The sequence below is a fragment of the Cuculus canorus genome, chromosome 5, assembly GCF_017976375.1.
Source record: "Cuculus canorus isolate bCucCan1 chromosome 5, bCucCan1.pri, whole genome shotgun sequence".
Taxonomy (NCBI): domain Eukaryota; kingdom Metazoa; phylum Chordata; class Aves; order Cuculiformes; family Cuculidae; genus Cuculus; species Cuculus canorus.
Window position 1 is genome coordinate 38,545,534 of NC_071405.1, and position 27,233 is coordinate 38,572,766.

Below are 27,233 nucleotides of genomic sequence, written 5' to 3' on the forward strand. Positions count from 1 at the left end.
TGAACTAGTTCTTCTGCCTTCTGACTATCCCTTCAGTAGACAGAGGCTGGCAAGGACCTGGCCCTGCTTAAACTCTAACCATGTAAAGAAAACTAAGATATGGTAAGTTTATCCTAGGTTTTACATAAGTTAATCAGCAAGCTGAGTTGGTCTGTGATTTTTATATTGTGCCTTCCTTTTGTTCTGTACTGTGCCAGTAATTCTAGAATGGTGTAATATTTCCAGACATTTTTAGAGGCACAACTTACAGTGAGTATTTCTCAGAAAAACATAAAGATCTGAGAAGTACATTGGTGCAGCACTTAACACTAATTGATTTATGTGGCCTTTTAAATAAGTGGGATGAAGCTACAGTTAATTTACACATCGTACCTTATATGAGGTCTGACAGAAAAAATAAGACTATGCCTGTAACACTTTTTATTTAACAAATTAAGAAAATCAACTACAGTCGCCTCCAAAACAGTTCCCTTCTGAGCTCACATGTAGCTGTATACCGTGCAGCCAAGTTTCGAAGCAATTCTGCAGACCAGTTTCCAAAAGGTTGTTGAGTTTCTCTGTCATTTTTGTTTTCACATCTTCTACTGACAAAAAGTGAGTTCCTTTGAGCATCAACTTAATTTTTGGGAAGCAGGAGCCAGATCTGGAGAGTAGGGTGGATACTCAAGCACTTAAACACTGCTTCACAGGCAAAGAATTTTGGGATGGTGCATACCAACGCTTTCTGAATGAGGATAAGGAAACATCTGTACTTGAACGCATGTCCACTAATACTGAGTAAACAATGAAGTTGAGCCTTGTCTCAATGTGACAGGTTAGAACATGTTCTATAACTATCTCTTTGTCTCTCCCTTCCTGTTCCTGGTTCCCAAGCTATAGGGTTAGTCTCAGGGGTCTTCTGTGTCAGACTTCATGTTCATAGTGTTTTTACTTTCTTTATAGATATTCCTGCTTTGGTGAATGCATATGATTTCACAAAATGCTATAGCCTGACCACAAATGCTTAGTTCTTCTTTGCAGGCTGGTCTTCATTTGATCTCCCTGCAGAAGCTGGACGGACACTTAATGCACAAGGTGTTTGTGTTTGTAATACATTTTCTCTATAGCAGATTTGAGTTTGAGGAGGCTGACATTTGAGTAACTCTGTCATCCCACAGTGCAGATGCCAAATTGAATTTTGTGCTACTGAACCATTGTCGATTTCACATCAGGTGAAGAGACTCATAGATGTCAGTTACCAGAAAAGCAGCAATATTGAGGTGTCCCTGATCAGCAAAACAGTTATTACCATTATTGTAATACATTTGTATTTTCCCTGTGATCAGTAACTACTTCTGTTTTTGTTACCAGTATTGATATATTCTGCCCATTGGCATGCTGCTTGCTGAAACTAGTGGTAATACCTCTAATACCTTTACTGTAACTCATTGTGGTTTAAACCTAAATTAAATGGAAATGTTAACACATTGAATTGATGCTGGTGAACACAATACAGCCTTTCACAATGCACTTAAAGAAAGCAACACTGTACTTGGCCAGATATCCTGAAGTTGTTTCATTTTAAGAAATACTTTGGGGCTGTGTTCTGCGTTATTTGTTACTGACTTAGTTTAGGGGCATTGTTAAACATTAGTAGCTGTAACGTTTGAGTAATCATATAATAGTTTGGATTGGAAGGGACCTCAAAGATCATCTAGTTCCAACCCCCCTGCCATGGGCAGGGACATGTGCCCCTAGATCAGGCTGCCCAAGGCCCCATCCAACCTGGCCTTGAGTACCTCCAGGGATAGGGCAGCCATAACTTCCCTTGGCAACCTGTGCCAGGGCCAGTGCCTGTGCCTCACCACTCTCACGGTGAAGAAATTCTTCCTTATGTCTAGTCTAAATCTGGCCCTCTCCAGTTTATGCCCACTGCCCCTTGTCCTATTGCTACAAGCCTTTGTAAACAGCCTCTCCCCATCTTTCTTGTAGCCCCTTTCAGGTACTGGAAGTTTGCTATAGGATCTCCTTGGAGCCTTTGCTTCTCCGGGCTGAACAAGCCCAACTGTCTCAGCCTGTCCTTGTAGGGAAGGTGCTCCAGTCATCTCTGTAGCCCTCCTCTGGACCTGTTCCAACAGTTCCATGTCCTCCTTATGTTGAGGATTCCAGAACTGGACACAGTATTCCAGATGAAGTCTCACAAGAGAGGAATAGACAGGCAGAATCACCTCCCCCGAACTGCTGGCCTCGCTTCTTTTGGTGCTGCCCAGGATACAGTTGGCCTTCTGGGCTGTGAGCGCACATTGCCGGCTCATGTCAAGCTTCTCATCGACCAGCACCCCCAAGTCATTCTCTGCAGGGCTGCTCTTAATCACGTCATCTCCCATCATGTACTGAAAGGGGGGATTGCCCAGACCCAGATGTAGGATCTTGCACTTGGCCTTGTTGAACCTCATGTGGTTCACACAGGCCCACTTCTCCAGTCTGTCCAGGTCCCTCTAGATGACATCCCATCCTTCCACTGTAATCATTGAAGTAAATTAAAATACCATTTTCCTATAGCCCATTAACTTTTTTGAAAACTAGGAACTAACATACTTTTTTGCTGGTTGATGAGAAGCTCGACATGAGAAAAAAAGAAGACTGCAAAAAATGAACACTGCAAATCATCTGGGTAATCTCTTATCTTGCCACTTCAATTACACATACCAAATATTCATAGACCTCTATTACTTAGGAATGATCTACAAAGCGTGTTCACTTACAAACCAGGAATTTGATTATCAGCTACTTGAAAGCTGTTCTGTATCTTCTAAGCTAGCTCCCTATCTAGCTCTATGAAATTATGCTAAAATCAATGCAAATACAATATCGTGGATCTACAAGTCTCTATTATGCAATTAATATTGTGTAAAGCAAATTGAGGATAAATAAGAACCGTTTCTGTATATCTTCACTAAATCCTTCCAATGATAGTTGAATTCTGCTGTCCATTGTATTGATGTAGACACTGCCCCTGGGTATATATGGTACCCATGAATAATTTTGAAAAGATGAATTGGAAAAAAATTGGAGGTGATTTATGTTCAAAGAGGGGGCTAAATCCATTCTAGAAGTTGTTTGTTGCCAATTAATCACCTACTGCTAATTAGAATAATAAATTTGAGCACAGTTGTAGGGCTTGGCATCGAATTTCACCATAGGCTTATCTGGAAGCTGTATTAACTGCTGTCATTAGGACTAGTAATAAATCTGTCATAGTAGGTGAAAATGGATAAAAAGGCTAAGAAGCCTCAAAAACATAATTTGACTGAGCAGAAGGCTTTACACTTTATAAATATGAGCACTGAAATTATTCACACGAATTGATCAGCTCAGACTTCAACACAGTGTTATAAAACATGAAACTTTTGCACTTAGTGAAACTCGGTGCTAAAATGGAGGTATAACTCTTTTTCATTATAACATTTGCAATTTAAAAAAGTATGTGTGCTGCCAGTAAAGTTGTAGTAGAGACTTTTAAGCTGGAAGTTTTAAACAAATGATGTAGTTATTAATTCTTTACTTTTTTTTATTCATGTAGAACCAACATGAAATACAGCAATTCTTTAGATGTCAATCCATCTTGTCTATCCAAAAGATCTTATGATTCATTAATTACCAAACTACTTACTGGATGATAGATAGTAGAAAAAAGAAGATAGATGTTGATAACAGAACTCAGAATATGATTCTCCTCTTTTTAGAAACTTAAAATGGGTATATTTTTATGTGAGTCTTTCTCTAGGATGAAATTTGCCTGCAATGTGTTATATAGTGCAGAAACCTCTGTATGAAGCAACGTCTGAGCATCTTTTAAAGCAATACGCTTTTAACACCCTGTTGCTCTAAGCTGGTCTCAGCCAGTGACACCAAACAATTTTGTCAAAATAACACATTTATTTAAAAGACTCTTTTTTGGCAAGCACTCTAGAATTCAGAGTATTCAAATTGCTCGTTACTCAAGTTTAGTTGAGAGGTCTTGAAAACTTCATCAAATATCTTATAACCTCAGTTAAAATAGAGTGACTTTGAAGAAATGCTGGAGAATTTCTCTTGAATTTTTATTTTGCACTGAATTATTTTTACTGCTGTTTTTACACGAAATGCTGCTTTTATAGTGTAAAGTCTAGATAAATTGCTTTTTTGTCAATATGCCATGACATACTAAATTCAGTAAATTCTGACTGGTGGGGAACTGCTATGTATATACATCAGGATCTCCGCCAGTTCCCTGGATACTGTTGCTCAATTAAACAGAAATGGGGAGAACCACAATAGTAAGGTCCCTTATTCTTGAAACAATTTTGCTTAATTATCTAATGATGTGAAAAATAGTTACAAAAGCAGGACAACACTTCCTGATGATGCAAACGGTTCAAGTTAATTTAAAATAGTATGTGAACAGAAAAAGTCTCATAATACTGTGTCACTTAAATGTAAAATGCTAGAAGAAATTATATGTTGATGAATAAAAAGCAGTGCATGTGAGGGGGTTAATAAACTGAAAAACTCTCTTTCACCATACACATAATAGTGAACTCTAAAATGTGTATTATCACTCACAGAAAAGATTTAATTTTGGGAATCCTTGGAAAGTGGGGACAGAGCAGAAAAAGTAATTTATATGTGTTAATCCATAATTTACCTGAACCTTGGGCACTGTTTGCTGTTCTTGCCTTCGCATCTCAAGATACAGGAAAACAGAAAAAGGCTTTTCAAAAAGGTGGGGAGAGTAGGTGGATGATCAGAACAATGGAATCACTTCTGCATGGTGACACACTAGACAGATGTGAGTTCTCTACCTTGGAAATGAGATAACTGAAAGAAGGTAGGTTAGAGCAAATGAAATAATGAATTACATGAAAAAGATGAATGTGGAACTGCCATTTCTGTATTGAGTAGCATACAAGATCTAAAAAGCTTGTGTGACTATCTCCAGGCAGCAAGTTTAAAACAAACAATATGAAACACTTTTTCATACAAAAAATAATCAATGTAAGACATTGCTACTAGATTTTGTAAAGGCCAAAACTTTGTTTTCAAAATGCAATTAATGGCTACTTTTGTTTCATGAATCATAGAAACATCCTGTTCAGACACAACTTCTGGCTCAGAAAGTTCCTAAACCACTAATTGCCAGAAGATGGGAGGGAGGGGTTGCTGAGCTCTTGCCATGCCTCTTATAATCTTTCCTCATGCATCTCCTAATGGCCATGTTGGGAGCAGGATAATGGGCTACACAGATTTTTTTTTTTTTTGGTCTGACCCATTATGGCTGTTTTTATTTTGTAGGTGTAGTTTTCCTTTCAGTAATGGGGAGACAAAATGGAAATTTTCAACTTGTTTTTGGAGTTCAGTAAATGCTGTCTGGAATATATTTCTTAATAGCTCGTTAGGAATGATCACACTTTTTGATTTCCTTATTTTAACATACAAAAGAATTCAGTCTACAAATCCACCTGCTGAATGCTTCAGTAGATTTTCTGTAAATACAGGGAGATGTAGATGAAGGTGAATAATTTATGTATTTTACTTGAGTAATTATGATGTATATTTTAAAGAGTAATGTGTCATAAAAGCTGACATAACGAGCAGGGGAAGTTTTCTGTGGATCCTCTGTCTAAAAGGAGGTGAATGTTATTTTTGCCATTATTGTGAGTTAAGGAACAGTAAGTTTCAATGACAGAATATCCTAAATTGTGTGGTTGTGTTTCTGACAATTAGCAGGAACAGAGACAAACAAGGAGGGTTTCTATAATATCTGTACAAGTTTTTTTTTTTTTTTTTACAACTCCGTTGTCCTTTTTTTCTCCTCAGTGTGAAGATTGGCTTGTGGATTTAAAGGAAATTTGAATGTTTTGTTTTGGTTTTTTTTTTTTTGTTTTTTTCTGACTAACATCCTACTCTGTTTTTTTTTTCCATTTGTATTTATAATGTAGGAGTTTATTTGTATTACTTAACAGATATTTAACCAACTATCATACTGCACTTTAGGAATGAAAAAATAAATCCTGGTTTCAAACTTCTGAAGTTATTTTTCTTTATTAGGAAACCTTGCTTCAGATCTAGAAAGGCAATAAGGAGGCTACATATAGCAAGAAGAAAGTGAGCCACAATCGATCATGAAATGCAATTACACTATTCAGAGCTGACTGAAATAAAGACCTTAAAAAGCAGTAGCCTGTAAAGTTAAAAATTAAAAGTAGCTTCATTGTATATTCTGAAAAGGGAAATCAGATCAATGAAGCTGATCTCTTGTATGTTGTTTGTTATTGATTTATATGAAACTATATGTGAGGTGAGCCTCCTTGTATTTATGTTAACAAATTTTGGTAATTTGTAGAATATTACTTCCACAGTCTAGAAGGAGATTTCTTGACTTCAGCTGGTACACAGTGTACAAATGTAAACTAAGAGTAAGGCTTTACGTAACCGCATAGAACACTAATGCTGTGGTACTTTGTTGCCATAAATCAGTATCTGGATTAAAAGATGAAATACAAGCTTTCTCTTTGTCCTTTCTGGTACAGCATCAGATAAAACAGCAAAGTGTATCCAGTAAGGTAGACCACAATGTCAGACTAGTAGGATACAAATAGATGTTTGGAAAAATAATTAAGCTCTCTTGCTCTCACTTAATTTAGTTTCTTCTTTACCATTTGTCTTCATTTCTTCAGAATCTTTTAGTGTCAATCCATCTTTCACTGCAGGAATAAATACTAAAATTTTGTAGTATTTCATATTAAGAAGACTGGCCAAAAATTAAGACTATCTTCATTTAATGAAAACTGTCAGAATAAAATATTTTATTTATCATATATCAGAAATCTGAAATTCTTGCTGAGTAAAATACCCCCTTTTGAGGTATCATATATGTGAATGTTACATTTGTTGGTCACATTTGTGTTTACAAATTTTGTAGAAACTATTTTAGACATACAAAAATGAACTTTCTATGCCATGAAGATGTACAGGGATTCTTTGAATGCTTGGCCTCCTACTCTGCTTTATTACCACTGATGTCATGTTAAGAGGGGATATAATGGGCCTAGTAGGGGATTGATATTGATAAACTGAGTTTTTACTATTGCAAACGTGGTTGATTTTAGCTAGCATAATTGAGGATTTTTTAAAGATTTTGTATGAAGATAAAGAAAAGTTAAGAATGTTGAAAAGACATTACACTTCCTTTTTAATAAAAACTCTTTCTTTCCCTTACCTCTATGTAACTGTACCTTATATTTATATTTACTTTTATTTTTTGCTGTAGTTCAAAAACATGCTTTGAAAGTCAGATGTGCAAATTGTACAGAGCTCAGTGAGAAATAAAGGGGAAGGTAAAGGTGTTGTTCAGGAATTAGAATCCAGCTGAGGTTTAAGGGACTGTGATATGGCTGAAACATATTGTTGACAGTATCATTCTCTGTCTCGGCTTGGCTGTGTCAGTGTGGTTGGAAGGGCTATGACATGGTGCAAGGTAAAACATTTTCTTTTAAGTGATTAACAGGTGAAGTGGCTAGAAAAAGCTGGCAGTACAGTCCCATAAACAACAAGCAAACACACCCGCAGCTTTGTTTCTACATCATATTAAACTCTGAATGTACAAGAAACATTTTCCCCCCAAAATCATGGTCTAAACTTCTCTTAAAATCATAGAATCACTAGGTTGGAAGGCACCCACTGGATCAAAGAGTCCAACCATACCTAACAATCCCTAAACCATGCCCCTCAGCACCTCATCCAACCATCCCTTAAACACCTCCAGGGAAGGTGACTCAACCACCTCCCTGGGCAGCCTGTTCCAGTGCCCAATGACCCTTTCCATGAAAAATTGTTGCCTGATGTCCAGCCTGAACCTCCCCTGGTGGAGCTTGAGGCCATTCCTTCTTGTCCTGTCCCCTGTCACTTGGGAGAAAATGCCAGCTCCCTCCTCTCCACAACCTCCTTTCAGGTAGTTGTAGAGAGCAATAAGGTCTCCCCTCAGCCTCCTCTTCTCCAGGCTAAACAACCCCAGCTCTCTCAGCTGCTCCTCATAAGACTTGTTCTCCAGCCCCTGTAACCAGCCTCATTGCTCTTCTCTGGACACGCTCCAGAGCCTCAACATCCTTCATGTGGTACTGAACACAGTACTCAAGGTACGGTCTCACCAGTGCTGAGTACAGAGGGAGAATAACCTCCCTGGACCTGCTGGTCACACCGTTTTTGATCCAAGCCAAGATGCCATTGGGCACACTGCTGGCTCATGTTCAGTCGGCTGTCAACCATTACCCCCAGGTCCTTCTCCTCCAGGCAGCTCTCCAGCCACTCTTCCCTCAGTCTGTAGCACTGCACAGGGTTGTTGTGCCCCAAGTGCAGGACCCGGCATTTGGCCTTGTTAAACCTCATGCCATTGGTCTCAGCCCATCGGTCCAGCCTGTTCAGATCCCTTTGCAGAGCCTCCCTACCCTCCAGCAGATCCACACTTCCACTCAGCTTAGTGTCATCTGCAAACTTGCTAAGGGTGCACTCAATGCCCTCATCCAGGTCATTGATAAAGACATTGAACAGGGCTGGACCCAGTACTGAGCCCTGGGGAACCCCACTTGTAACTGGCCTCCAGCTGGAGTTAACTCCATTTATCACCACTCTCTGGGCCCGGCCATCCAAACAGTTTTCAACCCAGGAGAGTGTACGCCTGTCCAGGCCAGAGGCTGACAGTTTCTGAAGCAGAATGCTGTGAGAAACTGTGTCAAAGGCTTTACTGAAGTCCAAGAAGACTACATTCACAGCTTTTCCCTCATCCAGTACTCTTGTTTACTTATTTCTAATCTCCAAAGATTTTTGACAAATAATGTTATATTAGAGTATATGATGTAAAGATGGCTAGAAACCCAAAACCTGTGTTTACAAGAGAAAGCGAAGCATGTTGCTGCGTTACCGCAAGAAAACCTTTTGTTCTATTAGTTTCCTTTTATCAATCAATTGCAACCTGAGAGGTGGAAACAACTGTATCATATTGCTGGTGGTTACTCTAAGGTTGCTTTCCTTTACCTCATTCTTCCTTCTCCTTCTCTGCTTCTAGCATGCACTTAATTCAGGTGGACTCGGTTCAGCGATGGATGGAAGATTTGAAGTTGATGACAGACTGTGAGTGCATGTGTATTCTCCAGTCCAAGCCAATCAGCAATGAGAAGGGTGAACAAAATGAACTTATGCTTTCCTCACAATATAGCACTTGTGATAATTTGCATCTGCTGTTAAAAAGAGCTTGGATCATAAGTACAGAGTTGACTAGGATTTCTCAAAAGCTGGAGAAGAATAGATGGCAGAGAGTCCACAGCATGACAGTAAGAGTCAACTGCCATGTGCGTTCAATGATAAATGAATATAATGCATTCACCAGGAATTCTTCAGAAGAGATGCACCAGGTAGGAAGCCATTCCTGATTTGTCTTGTCTGATTTTTTTTTATTGTAATAATTAAAACTTATCTTAAACAATCTGTAAGAATTCCTTATATGCCAATACTAGTCCCTTTTTTTAAGACTTTCTAATCGCTTTTCAGTGATGGAAACATTCTTGAGCCATTTTGGATCCTATTTTATCATAGGCCTAATTCTGAGTGTTAATAATACTGAAAATTAGGTTGAAAAAAGATTATTTTTGCAGGAATACTGGAGTAAAGTAAATAGACCTGTGAGTTCCTTTGCATTTACTGTATAGAAAATACTACTTCTTTTGTGTACTTCACTATTATCTCTGCCTTTTTTATTTAGAAAAGTAGAAAAAGGATGCCTATATGAAGTATTATGTTTCTGAAAGGTTTTTACCTAATTACCATAAACAAGCATTATTTATTTTTAAAAAACAATTGTGTGTATTTGTATTGTTTTAAAATCTCTTCCTCTTTCTCTCTGCAGTTTGAAAACCTTTTAATAGACAAGTGTTCAGAATTTACAACATTCACAGAAAGGTAACTTAGATTTTCTAGTTGGAATATTAATTTTGCTGTTTTATTATGTCGTAGAGTTTCTAATAAGAAGTACAAATTGACTAACACTCTCAAATATTTGAACTAGGCCCCTGCAGCTCTGAAAGGTTTTCTAAACAGTAGCCTCTGGTGGGTGAAGTGAGTTGCTTTTATCTAAACTGCCTCCTAATGAAAGATGGGATCTACTGCTGCACAAAGAGCTTAGCATAGATGCAAAGTTACATGTAAATGATTTTTCTAGGGCTTTTAGACATCAAGGGAGAAAGTCTGGCTCTAATGATATCAGTGACAAAATTCCCTTCAAGTTCTGTGGAGCCAAGATTTCAGCTGGTGTGAAAACTTGTGTTGCTAGACTATTGTACTACACATTCTCGTAAGTGCATAGCCATGTATTAGTAAATCAAACTGAAATACACATTCAATTAGATTTTCATTGTAGATTTACTCAGCTCTGTGAACCTCAGAACTCGGAGACTGGAAAATAAGAATCTCTTTATTATTCTTTTCATAATATTCACCCTGCCTAACAGAAGTTATCGTCTTTCCTCCAGCACAGCTCAATCAGTCTTTTTTCAATTTACTTTGAACATTGTGCAAGTCATTCTGCTCAGGGGATCATCCCAGAAAACAGACATTGTCTAATTATCAGGAAAGAACATTTCTTGAGCACTGTTGCTTTTTGGCAGATCCATGCAGCTCAGACTTTATTTCTATATTCTACTGCGAGACCTGCTGATTTAACGAGAGCTCTGATCTTATGGTATCTGCCCCAAATCAGCCCTCTCCTTCCTCGTTTGTCTAAGAAAAGTCGATATAGGTGGGTGAAAGACAGCTAAAGCTGCAAAGGGGACTTACTGTGTAGGTGGAGACACTGATCAGCCAAACCATATCTTCCATTACAGTGGCCTGCCTGGGTGGAATGTGTTTTGACAATTCAAATGAGTGCATTTCTGTGAGGAAGAACTAGTTATTTCATTTGAATCATGTAAAAGTTTCTATCTTCTTGTCAGTTTTTCAGTTACAGCTAAATATCACTGATTGCAGGATAGTTATACGAACTGTTTAAAGTTGCTGTATGCAATCTTCTGTATAGAAGGCCAGATTTTACTTTTGAGTATGTTGTTTAAATTTAAATTTAAATGAACTTTACTCATCTGGACATGCATACATTTTGGGGGCCTTATCCTGCAATCACTAAACTATGGCAAAGAAGGTAAAGAAATGAAAATTACTGAATGCACTTCTTTGGTCATGAAAGGTGGATAGATATACACAGCTGCAGTTGAAACACAGACATCCTTGAGTGACTGTAACTATTAGCATAAGTGGAAAATAGGACTTACACAGGTATAAACACACATCTATAGAAAAATTTGGCATGCAGTCTGAAGTAAATTGTGATCTCAAAATTATTCATTTACATGTACTGTTGTCCTTTGATGGTATACCTACTATGCATAGACAAAGCTTTGATTAAAGTCTGGTACGACACTAATGGCACAGTGTCCTCATGAATGACTGAGTTTCCATTATATCCCCATTATTAACACAGAGCTCAACTGTGACAATCAGCTCCATAAAACAGTAGTTGTCTGTTGCATCTTTTTTCTTTCAAGGTTTTCATTTCTCTTTCTTTTTAGGTGCACACAAACTGAAGACCAACACATACTGAAGTCCATGAAATCCTGTATTAATGAAACGCTCACAACCGTTGCTCAGTATTTCGGCCAGTTGATAGAACTGGTTTTAACACATGAGGCACAGGTTAGTTTCTAGCTTGGGAAAAAAAAAAAAAAAAGTCTTTCAAAATTGCTGAATCTTGAGGGAGAGCATCCATTAAGAGTAGGATTTGAATGGCAACTCTTGATTTGCAGCTAACTTATGATCAGTATTTCAAATATCTTGCAAAGAGATTTAGGTGTTGGTATTCTCAAATTCTCCAATAATCCCAAACAAAATGATCTTGTGGCTCATTACATTACTTACTTTTACTGATATGTCTCCTTCATTGCAAGGCATCTAATTTCTGGGTAAGTTCCTGTTAATTAGACATACGGACACATTTTATTTTATTTTCATATACACACTGGTTTTCTTTAGAAACCTCGAAAAAAAAGTCTCTCCTGCTTTCAATGATTCTCAATAAATGCTAAACTTTTTAGAAGATGCACATATAGCAAGCATGTTATTAAAACATGTATTTTAACCAGTGTGTGTCTCAGACTCCAGGAGGTAGTGGTAAAATATGGTGTTGTGTACAGGTTAGCTGTGCATGTATAACCTTCCAGAACAATGCTGTATAATTGCAGGCATGATCTATAGTTTCCAGTAGTGATTAATTGTAGATAAATACACTGACTAATTAGACTGAGACTACAAATGCATTATATTTTTTCCATTACATCATTCTTGAAATAGTAGTGACTTGTAAGTCTAACTAATCTGTTTTGACTTACATTGGTTTTGTTCTTGAGACCTCGTTAGAAATCCCTTTGCACCTTCTAATCTTCCTCAAATAAAAAAACTCTGACTGTAATTATGCTCAATTAATTTGTCCGTGTTCTAGAGCAGATACTCTGAAATTTTGTGTTGTCCTTGCAGAAAAAGAAGAATTGAGAGGCTTAGTGAAGAGCAATTAGTTAAACAGTGTTTACTGTGGAGCTAAAACAAAAATAAAGCACAGTATCTGTTAAATTCTAACATACCTTGATGCATTAAAACAGCAGAAAAAAATGTGGCTCTTTCAGAAACACCCCTTTATAGTTTTAAAAGACTTACTAGGAGATGGGAATCTCAAGAATACATTTGCAGAATTACAGTCAAACTAGAAAGCCACTTGCTGATACAATTCAGTTAGGATTTATAAGAACTATGTGAAAAGCCACAGATGAGTTGAACTGTGCAAACAATTTTGCATGTCACTAATTCAGTGAAAAGTTGTCGTTCTTTTGATGTTTATTCTTTTTAATTTGAGGACCAATTCTTCATTGCTAAGATTTCTGTCTTTGGGCACTTTGGCACCTACAGATACACCAGAAATCGTAGAGTCTTTCTCTTCTATGGGAGCAGAATTAATTACTCTGCACCACACTGTATGTATTTGTGTCACCGAAGACTTGTTTTGGAGATTAATAAACACAATTTTATGAACGGTTTTCTGAGCTGTTCTGTCAGACTGTGCGCTCACTTCTGCTGTACAAGCATGCTGTCTGTGGGTAGTGTGCTGCCCCTGTGAGAGGCCAGAACTCTTAGCTTAAATTGTGTGCTTAAGCTTCCGTTTCTAATCAGTGTATCAGGATTATATTCAAGATAGGTTCATATCAAGATGTGAACTGATAAATTATGTATTTTATAGAACATTTTTCTAATGCTAAAGGTGAGAGACCACAGCTTCTTAAAGGGAAGATAATTGAATTTCTTATAAATAACAGAGTAAAATGTAGGATATTTCCTTGCACTTCTTTCAAAGTTAGATTAAATATAAAAATACTTACCTTCCTCCTCCAAGCAAATATAATTAATTCTTCCTCTAACAACTGTATGCACTTTCAGAAAGAGTAGAATTAAATAAACTTCATAGTCTCCTGGCAGCTGTGTTTCTCTGTGAAGATGCAGTGGTGCGCGTGCAAAAGCAAGATAACTATTTACAAAGACTAAAATAGTTAACCTACTTCTTACATTGGAGAAATAAACTGTACTTATTTATAAAAATTTCCTGTCTTTATCAATTACTTTTTCTATGTAGGCTGAGAATAGTGATGAACCGAGAGCCTAAAGAAAGAGTGTTAGAAAGGGTATAGCAATATTCCTTATAAATAAGGTGGAAATCTTGTGTAACCTTGTGATGCAGCTTCTATGTTAAGACAGTTGCCTTCTGAAAATATTAGTTCAGTCCCAGGCCAAACTATATAATAATTTACTAAATCACTGAAGACTTCTTCGAATGTCCTCACATACATACTTGTTTTCTTAATCTATTCATATTGAATTTTAAATATCGCTGTTCTTGGTTACTTCTATCCAAATACAATGATAAATGTGTTAGTGGTATTAGTCTGACTCCTGCCCATGTTTTTTTCCTTTCTCTGGGTGACATGCTTGATGACATGGACTAAATGAACTAGAGTTTTCACTCCATCTTATTTTTAAATATAACACTAATATTTTTCATTGGAAGTAAATTGTGTTTGTCTTCTTATGTCACACAGAACCTGCTGAAACAAATAGAATTGTCGGATAGTACATACATCACTGAATCAGCAATTAATAGTTTATTCAGCCTTACCCAGGAAGGTGCTCATCTGTGCCGTATCATAGCTAAGGTAAGAGTATATCTGGCATAATCCAGAGTAGACTAGAGATTCAAGGGAGTTATTTTACTTAACACAGTAGTAGTTGCAAGTTTTGAAAGGTACAGTACAAGGTGAAATGCTGTATTTCAGGAGAAAATCTATGTTAAAAGGCAACAAAATTTTCTGTGAGAAACTATCTTTTTCTTTTGCAAGTCTTGTTATCCTTTTTTTTTTTTTTAGTGGAACGCAACCTTTAAATCTATATTTTACTGAAGTTCAGTGCCTGTACAAGCAGTACAAGCCTCCAACAGGCTTCTGGGCATTGATTCAACTACAGTTGTCTTTGTGCCACCTGAGGTATTACCACTCCCTTCAGCGTCTTGGGCATCATTTTGGTCTCTCTGCAGACAGTACATTTTAAGAACTAGCCATGTAAGCGGAGAGAAACTTTACAATTGACCATGCATATGGCTGACTACACAGAGGAACAGCTCTCTCAGCTGTGTGTATAGAAGAGATTAGAGATTATTAAAGATGTAATTTTAGAAATACTTTGCATCCTTTATTTTCCTTTTACAGAGAAATGTCATTACAGTTATTTCTGGAAGTGTGTGTTCTTGATTACTGGGTAATTAATACTAACTTTTAGTATAAGTTAATCAATCTGCCAATATGGATGATACTGGTGGTCCCTCTGGGGTTCGAACCTCTGAGGACACTTGGTTCTTGAAAAAGTGAGAAAAGCAGGAAATTGCGCGAGATAGAGGATAGAATAATCACAACCACAGTGAATATAGAAAAGAAAACATCCTTTCCCTTGTGGAGTGGTGCCAATCCCTTGCCCTGCTCAGAGATGAGGTTAAACAGCAGCATTTAATTAATTTTCTTCTGATCTGCCTTTAGATGAATGTTTGCACTGTAAAAGATATTGCTCTGTTCTGGAGGATGTGAATGAGGTAGACTCAGAAACGTGTAGTGGATCCTGGCAACAGTCTGAGGGGTTTAATTTTTTCTAAATTGGTATTTGAGCTCCACTCAGTGGTATTCAAAAACAATGTTAATGTTGAGTATTAAGGAAGTGTGGAACTACCAAATTAAAGAAAAATCGTTTTTTGTGCTTTTTATCATTGTGTGAATTCCGTAACAGTTTAATTTAGCGGACATGAAGTCTGACCTTCCATAAATCATGAGATCAATCTATTGCTAAAACCTGGATGTGTCACAGGTTTACAAGTGAGGAAGTCCTTATGCAAAAAACCCTAAGTGGCATTTGGTTGCCAATTACAGTGTTGACTGCATCACCCTTCCCATGTGTCAGTTTTCTCTGTGCATAGTGAAATATATTTGTCCTGGCTCACCAACATCCTTCACCCTCCCTTTATCCACAATTTTGAATTCAGTTACTTTAGTAGTTAACTATAACAGTGAAAGTACAGGGTCATTTTTGGGGGAGGAACCTGGAACTGTGCCCATTCATTAAAAGAGTGAGAATGGATGCAAATTTTTCAGATTTCAAAACCTCCCCTAGATGGAGAAGTTCCCTTGAGATTTATCTTATTATATTGGGTAAGAACCAGCTAGAGAAGTGGAATGTTTGTTTACAGAGAAAACAAAACTGAACAAATCTGTTCATGTCACTTTGAAGTCTTACTCTCCATGTGTAGTCTTGTGGGATGCTTGTTAGCCTTTTTCCCGTCCCAAGCTATAAATTACAGCTCTAAAGCACACTAAAATCTTGGACATGCACATAAAGAACCATGATACTGTAATTTTACAATATTACTATAGGAACTGTTTTTTCACTTTACATTTTCACTTTACATTTTGGTAAGGGTTTTGGTCTTCTCTTTCTATCTCTTTCCCCCCTTGCTACTATTTTACCAAAACTTAAAAAGGCGTTGAAATACTACCCCCCTGTGCTGAACTGTCACCTATAATTTTATTCCACCCACAGGAATTCTTTGACTTTTTTTTTTTTTTTTTATATCACTTAAATTTGTAATCTGCTGTGAAGGAGTCATGTTGCTGACTCACCCTGGCAGCCAGCTAGTCATTCTCACCAGCTGTCAGAATTATAAAGACTGAGATCTTTAGCATAAATGAATAGTAGCAAGGGCAAGATAAGAAATGAAGGGGAAATACTACTACTAATAATAATCACACCTTTTGCCATCATTTCATCACCATCGTCACCTCAAAATCACCTTGTCGTCACACACACTGTCACCCTCTCACATCTCCATCCCCCGTCCCCAACCATCACCACCACATCGTCACCATCACCATCTTATCATCACATTATGATTATACAACATCATCACGTGATCATCTTCTTATCATCACTATGTCTTTGTCACTTCACTACATCACTGTCACGTCATCATTCCGTCATCTTCTCACCCTCACCACACATCATCATCCCCTCTTCACCATCACCACACCCTCCCACTGTCACCCCCCCAAATCATCATGATGATGATGTGATCATTATCTTGTAATCATCACATCAGAGCATTAGCAGACACTAAACACCAGAAATTTTAAATTTTAAGTGGACTTGAGAAATTGTCAAAAATTAGCATTACTTGAAGTCGACTGTTTCTAAATCGATTTGGCTTTATAACAACCAGAAGAAACAGTAGAAATCAGTTCCAGAGTTGCAATAAATAAATGCTGGGACACAGAGTGATAAAGACAAAAAGTCTTTGTAAATAAATTAATTTCACTGATGATAATTTGAGTCCAATACCAACTGTATTGAACTGGATGTTATAATAATAACAAAAATGAAGACAGTGAAGTTAGGTAAAAATGAAAATAGTGAAGATAGCCATACCTGCTTGTTGGAACCTTTTTTGAAGAATGCTTGATGATTTGAATTCCAAATGCATGTGTAGCAGATCATATGCTCTGAGAAGCTTCTAATACAATTTGGCCTTACATTCTTTGTACGTCAGTTATTTTTCTATTAAGTATTTAATATGAAGATTTCCTTGGAGATCATCTTTCAAGCTAATTGTAACTGTTACTCTCCATTGTGGGGAAAGTCTTGATGAGAATTTGCTGCACTTTGAGTCATTTCAGACTCAAACTGCAAATTATTACGCGCAAGAATTGGATGCATTTTCTCTCCCCTCTTTATTCACTCAGCTCACCTATGCACAGTGGGGATTTTTATATTCATGCCTTCCTTCATGTGCTTTCTGCAGTAGTATTTCAGGTGATTTTGTTATCTTCTGCTAGCCCTTCTGAACAGCATCTCCACAAAATTGAATTCTTGTTAATCCAATGTAGGAGAGAAGAACCTCATCAAGCAGTAAAGCAAGTTCTCCTCTCTTTCAGAGATTTCTTTAGAGTATATGAAGCCCATCCTACATGAAAATTGAATTATAGCAACAGCAACATTTACTGTGTTATTTGGTCAAAAACTGGAAATATCCCAAAATCTGAAAAGTATAAATAGAAACATGCTTAGACAATTAGTGTGTTTTGCCAGCCATAGAGTAAGGCTGAATATTTTCTTCCTATTTGATATTTCACTTGCAGCTTTCTTGGTTCATTACTTGTGATAATATTTTACAGCTTGGTAATGGCACACAGGGTGAAAAATAAGCAGTTTAGAACTCCTGTCAAATGCAGTGACAAATCACTTCCTGTCCATCAGAAGCAAACCCTCTATCTTGAAAACATATTGAGGTTTTGTCTAATTCAAATTTTCTAAAGATTGTTATGTATTTTAGTTAAGCTGAGGAGAGAGCTTTGCTTGCTCTATTATTCTCTATTCCAGCAGAACTAGTAAACAAATGTGGAATTCTGAAAATGAGTGGTCTGACTGTAATCCAGAGGTTTTAAGTCAGTACAACCTGTTGAGTTCTCAAATAACACAAATTATTGAAAAGGAAAAGATTATTTCTATGAATCTGAAAAGTATTTTCATATAGAGGCTACTGAAATAGGTTTAAAAAGAAGGGTATATTTTACACGTCATCCAAGATTCCAAATATTTTTAATCTACTACTGTAATCTGAATACTTTAATCTGAGAACTTAATCTCTCATTGATCTTTTAAATGTTTTCCTCTTCATTATATATTTACATAATATAAGGCATCTGTAGTCTACCAGATGGCATAACATTTTGAAACAAATGACAATTCAAAAAACCACCACCATGCATTTATTGTCTGTATTTATATATTTCCATTTACTGTGGGAACATACCACATATGTTTGCAAGCTGTGTTGCAAACAATTAAGAAGAGATACTGTAAGGATATATATATAATCAAATCTTCATCATTATTGCCATTTTAAAGAAAAAAAGTGTAAGAATGTAAATTTTATGTGTTAAAAGATAAAGATTTGGATTGTATCTGTATAGAACTCGACACATATTTCCACCTTATTTTCAAGAGCTCTTCAGCCCTGTGACCTTCTCCTTCATATTTTAACATTAAGTAAATATTTTATGGAGCTCAAAACTGTAGAGGAATGGGAAATACATGGTAACAAAATCCTCTTTTAAATTAATAGCGTGTGGCTGAACTGACACTTAAATGTCACTCTAATTGCTGCTTATTGATAATTCTTTGTAATTTTTGCATGAATGTCAAGTTCAATTTAAATTGTGCTTGTAATTGGTAAAAGTCAATCGCTTAAGCACACCTCCTACTGAGGCTGTATTACTTTTTCATCACTTAGTGTATAAGCATTAATCAACTTGAGTTCTCAGTGTGAGCTTAACATCTTTTTTGTTGGTGTTGTGATGATAGCTAATTTAGATAAATTACCAAAGGAAGCTGCCCCCCATCCCAATCTCGGTTAAATATTAGGGAAATATTCAGTGCTACTGTTCTCATTTTTGCTTCTCCCCTGCAGGAAGGAGGTGTAGTTGCTCTCTTTAAGATCTGTCGGCAGGATTGCTTCAGGTGCCTTTATCCCCAGACACTGAGAACTTTGGCGTCTATTTGCTGTGTAGAGGAAGGGATGCACCAGCTGGAAAAGGTAGGCACTTCGACATTCAACATTATGGATTGTGTCATAAAACAGAGAAATCCTGTCTTTAATCTCTTCTAGGAATTGATAACTTGCCAATTTTTGTTACGATGTGCCATACTATGCTCATTTTTTTTCTGTGCTGAACACCTCTTTTGTCTTTGAAAAATTAGTCCCTGCAATGACATTATCCTATTCAGTTGCTTGCACAAATGAACTTTCTAAATGGGGATAATTTTCATAAAACAGCTAAAAGTGTCAGTGACCATGTCAGAAAAATAGGGAAATTACAATTTCTGGACTTCTGGAAGTGTTCATTTAGAAGGTCCAGTATTTCAAATAATCCTTAAAAGACAGAAAGCTTTATACCTCTTTAAACCCTTTTCTGACACTCGAGTGGGGCACCTGCTTGTGCTACTTCAGTAACTTGTGAAAGTTGTAACTGCACAGAAAGAACTGGAACAGGTTCAGCAGCTAGCCATTAGAAAAATGTGTCTGCTAATCAGCAGCAGGTCTCATAAAAGCCTATTTTAACTGGGATGCAAATATCAAAACATTATCCAGATAAAATTATATCAACTGCTTAGGCTCCTTTCCTTTCCCACTCTCACTATATATTGCTGTGTTTTGGAAAATGAACGTTTCTGGTCACTAAATCATGATCTCATCCTTTGTATTTCATAAAGCAGTCATCTTCCACTGCTGAATAATGGCCTCTTCAAGTTAATGATAAATGATTTCTCTGCCACTTCACATTGACGTATCTTGTAATTTACAGCCCAGAATTCAAGCAAACCGTGACAGAACATCTGTAGCAAAAAGCAAGTCTCTGAGCTTACAGTAAATGAAGATGACTTAAATTTTTTTTGACATGATGCTGGTTCAGATAACACCAGAATCAGTCTAAAAGGATCTTTCATTATGTCCATTATAATAGTGGAATTAATGGAGTTAGAAATGGAGAAGATTAATTCAACCCACCTGTTCCAATTCCTGGCAGTGTCAACGTGAACTTAACATGGCCCACATCAAAGCTTACAAAACAGGGGTCTTAGAAAATGTGATAACTCTCAAGCTCTTATGTCTTTGATGTACTTTAATACTGGTCACAAGTAAAATTGCTCAGGCTAGATTTTGTTACAGTCAGGATTTTAATAGAGTTTAATAGAGTTTAAGAGATTTTTAACTGGAAGCCCTGCCACTGCTTTCAGTAGTTCATTTTTCACCTAGGCCTTCAATTCTTAAATCTCGTCTTGGCAAAACCTAAGTCTGGTACATGAGGGGCTGGACATGAATCCTACTCACCTGGCTGAACAGATACCTTTATGACAGTCGTGTTTGGTTATCGCCTTGTCAACCTCTTTGCCTGAAGTTTTATTGTTCATGATCCATATTCTGGTACGTGCCTGGGTTTCTGATGTAGGAGAATAAGTTATATCATATATCAAAAGAAACAAAGAAATTTTATCTGCAAGAAGGTTAATGTTCCTCCAAGAGCTAATTGAGGTTAAACAACACAGGCTAGCACAATGCTATGCCGTCAATAAATAATCTATCAACTGGTACTTGGACCATAGGGAATCAATGAAAAATGCATGGATCAGATGACCAGTATTTTTATGTGAACAGCAGTCCAGTTTTTTAATATTGAATAAGAATGATTTTTTTTCCTTTAAAATTTTGAAATTTTCAAGTACTCTTGCAAAGAACAAAAAAGAATTTTAACTATATTAGCGTTCCTGTCATTACAGAAATTTCCATAGGACTTGTTATCTGGCAGAAAGGACAGCTTCTAATATCCAACTAAGTACCCGGGTGATGGTGAAGCATTTAATTTTCTCTAATGTGAATATCATTATGCCACCTAGTGCATTAAAACATCAGTGCAATTTGAACTTGATTTTTAATGACAGAAACTTCATTCAAAAAAATAAACCTTGGCTGCCAAACACTTCAGACTAGGTAATTCAAGAAAAAAAAAGCCACAAAAATCCAAACCCACACAACTCGAACATGCACCCCTCATTTTTCAATTGGATTTCGCAGCCATTAAAAATATTAAAAAGACACTTGAAAGCAGCAAGAGCTATCATTTCTAATGGAACATTTGTCTAGGAAGTAAACTGAAAAGGTGTGGTACACTCTCTGCAGTAATCGGAGTGCTTAATTACTGAAGACATTAGGAGTATTGTTTATTTATCCTATGCTCTTTGATCTTGCCCATTCAGTAGCAATGCAAGAAGGCAACACGAACATTTGTGTTAATATAATAGTTTATTTAGAAAGCAAGCAAGGAAATCAGTAGTTCACAGGAGGCAATCCAAGTTGAATTTTTACTTTTTTCTTGGATTTTAGGATACTTGAATGTTAGGCTTTCTTTAGAATTAGTACAAATTTAATCTGAGTGATGTTGCACTTGGTTAAAACCACTTGTCTCGAGTGAGATTTTTGGATTGCAATGGGGAAATACTGTCCTTGCTTGCTAATGAAAGAAAGTAACAACTGAGTGCTCACTTCTAAAGATGTAGAAAATTGCCTATTTTAAGCAAAAGTATTTTTCACAGTATTTTAAAAAAATAAATATTCTTGTTCTTCCCAGTCACGCATCTTTGTCTTACTAGCCCAGTAGAAAAAGCCATTAGTAGTTTTTCATCATCTAATCAAACTAATCTTTGCTATAATTGCAATAACTCAGTAGTTGTTGCAATGATTAGTTTATACTAGGTGAATCTATTAGGCTTTACATACAACAATGCAAAATCAATTGGCTAAAATGTCTATTGCAGAACAGTTGCAAGTGCTTTACTGACTTTTGAGAAGGTATTGTTACTTTGTTGTACATTGTATGACAGAGGTCCAGGAACTCAACAGTAACAAGTTAGTGAGGCAATCAGACTAAGAAGATTGTGAAGAAATAGTTTTATTTTGCGATTGAGGACTATGTGTAAATAAATGCTGTGTGCAACCAGTGCTTCACAAGTGGTGATTTTGGTGATTCAAACTGCTTCTGGATGTCCAGTAACTTAGCACACTTTAATTTCACAATCCACTGCAACACCATCAGATTTTAGAGCATTCTTTGGTCTCAGCTGCCCAATCAGTCCCACTTCAGAGAGGAGCAGGAAAAGCCATCGCAGAGGGGTTAGAATTAGATGATCTTTAAGGTTACTTCCAACTCAAACCATTCTATGATTCTAATTTTTCTCCTTTGCATTATTCCTGTTGCTGCCTGCCCCTGTATCCAAGAAAGCTTTATCATCCATGTCTTGTGACATTTGAGCATACAAAGTTTTTAGGAGAAATGTCACTGAATCAGAAAGGATGTTTTTTCTTGGTATAGGCATTCCAGAGTTTTTCCAGAGACAATATATAACACAGGTAACAAATAATACAGAAAATATCTAAAGCCAGAAGAACTGAAAAGAGTTTGGTAAAGTTGAGCATGACTGGAAACAGAACAATAATGTTAGTGTTGCACATAGAGATTTGTTTGTGTATGCAGCCCTAAGGTTTAGGACAAATACAATGATGTAGTGGGATATTGGTTCTCAACATCTGTTGAGGCTTCCATAGGGAAGACTATCCAAACCTTTGTGAGTGTGTTTTGAAAAATTAAATGGGAAAAAAAAGGTTATCTGATAATATACATCCTGCAGATTTCATTAAGAGTAACTGTACTTTAAATACCATTTTCATTGTCAAGATATGCAAAAAATTTAACAGGTATTATCTTCAACATGAAGCAACTTTGCCTGGAAAATGGGTTTGTATCTGAATGCAATCATATGTCTTTCACACATTGTTTGCCTAAAGCAATTCTTCAGCTTTTTCCCTTCCAGAGGCTGCATTAGGCCCTTGTTTCACAGAGCTTTCTAAACAAAGTGTCTCCCACACGAACGTTGACATGTAGCCTCATTACAGTTTCTCTGTGGCAGTTTCTCTGCTACAGTTCTGTCCATTAACTGCTTGTTGGCTGGTGCTAGAAGACATTGCTTCCCGATTTTCGCCCCATGCTGAAGATCGGTGGTGTGATTTTCACTGATGCAAATTTCCTGCGACACTGAAAGAACTGCAGAATTAGTTCAGAAATAAATAGCAAACCAATAGTGCCAAGTACTGCAATTTTTACTATGCGTGTGAAACTTTATTACATTAAAAAGCTGCAACTCAGCTGGGACCTAGATCAAGGAGCAAATGCCACAAACCATAATAATTTATATAAACAGTCATTCAAGCAGCTGCCTAAATATTAACACTGTGCAGTGTATGTTTACTCACACTATTTAAGCTACCCCAGAAAGCAGACACCTGGAATCAACTCATTAAGAGAAGATATTCCAGAGACACTGGAGACAACAGTTATTAATTTCATTAGGAAAACCTTTTTAATAAATGACGCAGCTTTTATCATTGTGCTTTAAACAAAATTGCCTACTTATTGATTATAAGTTGCTTTGAATTCTTCAGTTAAAGCACATTATATTGAATTAATAACCTCCAGAAAAAGAATCTGTAGGATGGGGAAGAAGGTCCCAAGTGTACAATTTTTGTGCATGGGGAAAAAATATGAATTTCACAAAGACTTCTTAAACATGAGTGACCTAAAATTTATTGCTCATTGTGAACCCAGTCTTATTTTTAAGAACAACCATGATCTTATCCACAATAATAGTTTCTGCGTCACAGGGATGTAGTCTGTCAACTATATATATGAAAAGTAACCTCTTGGTAGGAATTAAGTAAAATGTGTATTATAGAACCTGCAGCTATATTCATAGCTTTTGGCTGAATGTGAGTGGAGTACTTCATTCAGCTTTAACTTCTTTAAACTTTGTTTTGAAAATCAGCCTCAGTCAAATCTAGAGAGTGACCTTGTCTCAGACGAAGTGTATGTGTTGCCTTAAATCTCAGCTGCTAAAACCACTAAGGTTTGCTTCCTTACTGAGACAGAAATGAGAATTTTGGAGAGAGCTGTGATTGACAGCTTGGATGACCTGGTATGAGGGTATGGTCACCACTTCTGAAATCTGAACATAAAAGTTAGCTGGTGGCCCATGTATTTAACTGTGACAGCATACAAATGCTCCACAACTGTGAATGTTTTTATTTTTATAGTACCTGGAATATGATGGGAATAACTTCGTACTATACTAAAGATAGCAAATTTGCCTGATCTGAATGAACTATATTTAAATGTCACAAATGCAAAATGCCAGGGGACGCAAAACATTGGTAATGGTCTCCTGCAAAACATGTGTGAAATAGCCAGCGAATAGGAAGGAGAGATCCGTAGGCTGCTACATTTAAAAGCGTGTTTGCTTCTTTTAAGAATTGCAAGAGTAGTGTGCAGCTTCCCAAGAAGCAGGAAAATGTTGATTTTTCATAATGGCAAGTAGTGTAATATTCACAGGACTTCCAGCAATGACAAAGTCTCAGAAAGCGCAGAGGTCTGCCTCAGCCTATTAGCCCCTTCCACTCCTCAGAGAAGAACTTGGTGTTAAGATTTCTTTTTTTTTTTTTTTTTTTATGGTCAATCTATGAAAAACGCTTATAGCCTATTTCAGTGGTTTTGCACCTCGTTTCAGAATAAGGCATTAGATAGGACTATAAGGTGAAAAAAATTACATAGCTATTTTATTTTAAAATCAGTTGAATTCAAGAAAAAAAAATTTAAGAATAATATTTAAAAAAACCCTCATAGTTTTCAAAATTTAATTTTCATTATCGGAAAGTAAAATTTCCTTTTATTTTGTCTCCTGAGATAGGGCAAGGACTGTTAAAAGATATTAGCAGATGATAATTTGTTGAGGCAACCTTCTCTTTTCTCTTTTTGAATTTTTCATGGGTTGTGTTGATAAACATATTCTCAACACTGTTTTATGAAGGGGAATATGATTCTTGTTTGTTCCCCAAATCAGAGTTTGTTTACAGGAGAAACGTGAAGCTTCATGGTTGGGAAAAGACTGAAAACTTTCTTTCTGCATGCTTAAAACCCGAGAACACTAGCTTGCATGCTAAAAGCATGTGAGATTATTTAGATGGAAAGAGCTCAAGTGATGCATCTCTTTTACAACCCTTTGGCTGGAGAGTGAATTCTTCTCGTTCAGATAATGGACTTTTTTTCCATCTGAGAATATTGTTCTGGCTTGTCTTCCATGGCTTGCTGTAGCCAGGGTTTGAAATCACAAGCAGAAAGCAGGAATGGATAAAAAGACTTCTCTTGTTCTGAATTTTGGAGAGAGGATGATCAACTTTTAAAAGACTGACTTGTCCAACTTTTGACATGCAGCGCAGAACATACTGAAACTTGGTATCATTGTTAGCTACGACTGGGAACTGTGTCTCACTGTAGTCCCTGGATGATTGTGTAGGTCCGAGGAGAATGAAGAGCTGTGATGAGACAGAAATATAAGTCAAGCTTAAGGAACAGTGAGGAAAACCACATTTTGTAGAGGTGCTTTTTACATAGCCTTTTTGATAACCAGGCAAATCTATTTCAGTAGCTGAGTTTGTGGTACAATTAGGTAATATAAAGTTCTAAACTTGCAGCTCTTTAATTTACTGGACGCTTCTTCTTAGTAAGGCTGTTTAATTAATTGGCAGTGAAAAAATATGCTGGGTTTGGCAAATTACCTTTCTGTCAAAGCCACTGCAAGATTCATTAAATCATATCTGAGAGTACGGGAACTGCCTTCCTCAACTGCTGGCTTTGTACATATTAGGTGGTGTTTCAAGTTTTACCTCCTGATTACACAGCTATCTACACATAATTAGTAAATACAGCTTCTTTCAGCACAATCCCAGGCACGCGTACCAAGACTTCTTAGGTCGTTGCAGAATTTGACCACCTTCAGATAAACAGGCTGCAGATCTAGGGCAAAATGCTTTGGATGTTATGGAAGGAACGTGCTTCTAAATACTGAAAACCAATGTGAAAACATGTTTAAATAAAAAAATGCTCCCTCCTCCCAAAATAACCCCAAGCTCTCCAAACCCCACAACAGTAACAACAACCAAAAAACCTCCCTCAAACCAATAGGCAGCTAGTTTCTGCATCTGTTCTGTTGAAAACCTTCTGCCAATTGCACAGCAGATTAAAATTTGTTTGCTTTATGGTACTACCTGCTTTATCATCCAATGAGAAAAAGCAAGTGTTTGTTTTATGTACTTATTCAAGAGACAGGGAATTGAATAAAGATAGACATGGTAGTGTGGGATTATGGGACATTGCCAAATCTGTGTGAGAAAAAAGTATATACAAAATGCTTTGACTGAGATCACTGGCATTATTCAAATTCTGTTAAAACGAGTAATTAAATTATAATGATTGTGTCATTGTAGCCTTGATGGTCTAAGGAGATATGTATCAGTTGCTCTAATAACAGATATTGCCTCTCTTTACAAACCTTACTTGACTTTAATCATATTATAGATTTTAGAAGAGGGAGAAAGAAGCCAATAAACTAGCATTAAAGAAAAGCATTTTGACAATACTGATGAAGTAGGACAATATGAGACTTAGCTTTAGAGTTGGTGAATAGCTGCTTTTGGAGGACACATTCTGTTGTTTATAAGTAAATTCTCATTCAGATATCAGGAACTGTCCCAGACTCTGCAAACATATACACATAGACGTAGCCTTAAGAATGTCAGTAAAGTCATTTGAAAACAAGAGAACCACTACCTGTTAAAAATGTCTGTTGGTCTATTCATAATTAAGGCTTCAGTTTGCAATAAATTTCAGACAGTAACTATTCATTTGGTGATAACTGAACAGATAGTGCTGTGGAACAAATCAAAACTTTCAGAGCCAGATCAAATAGGTACAAGACCTTTTTGATAAACAGTGTCTGTCTTTGCAATAGAGGTGTAGCAGGCAGTCTATGAATCGATATATTAATTTATCTATAAATTTATAACAAAGCGTTGAGCTGTCTTCTAACCCAACAATGAATGA

General features: G+C 36.7%; 1 protein-coding gene across 1 annotated transcript in view; it reads left to right on the forward strand.

Annotated features, from left to right (window-relative positions):
• Positions 1-27,233, forward strand: part of INSC (INSC spindle orientation adaptor protein) — a 131,780-nt gene that overhangs the window by 57,046 nt on the left and 47,501 nt on the right. The window contains 5 exon segments of the mRNA XM_009571811.2: positions 9,083-9,428; positions 9,920-9,972; positions 11,631-11,754; positions 14,199-14,312; positions 19,160-19,285. Of these exon segments, the coding sequence (XP_009570106.2) occupies positions 9,083-9,428; positions 9,920-9,972; positions 11,631-11,754; positions 14,199-14,312; positions 19,160-19,285 (763 nt within the window).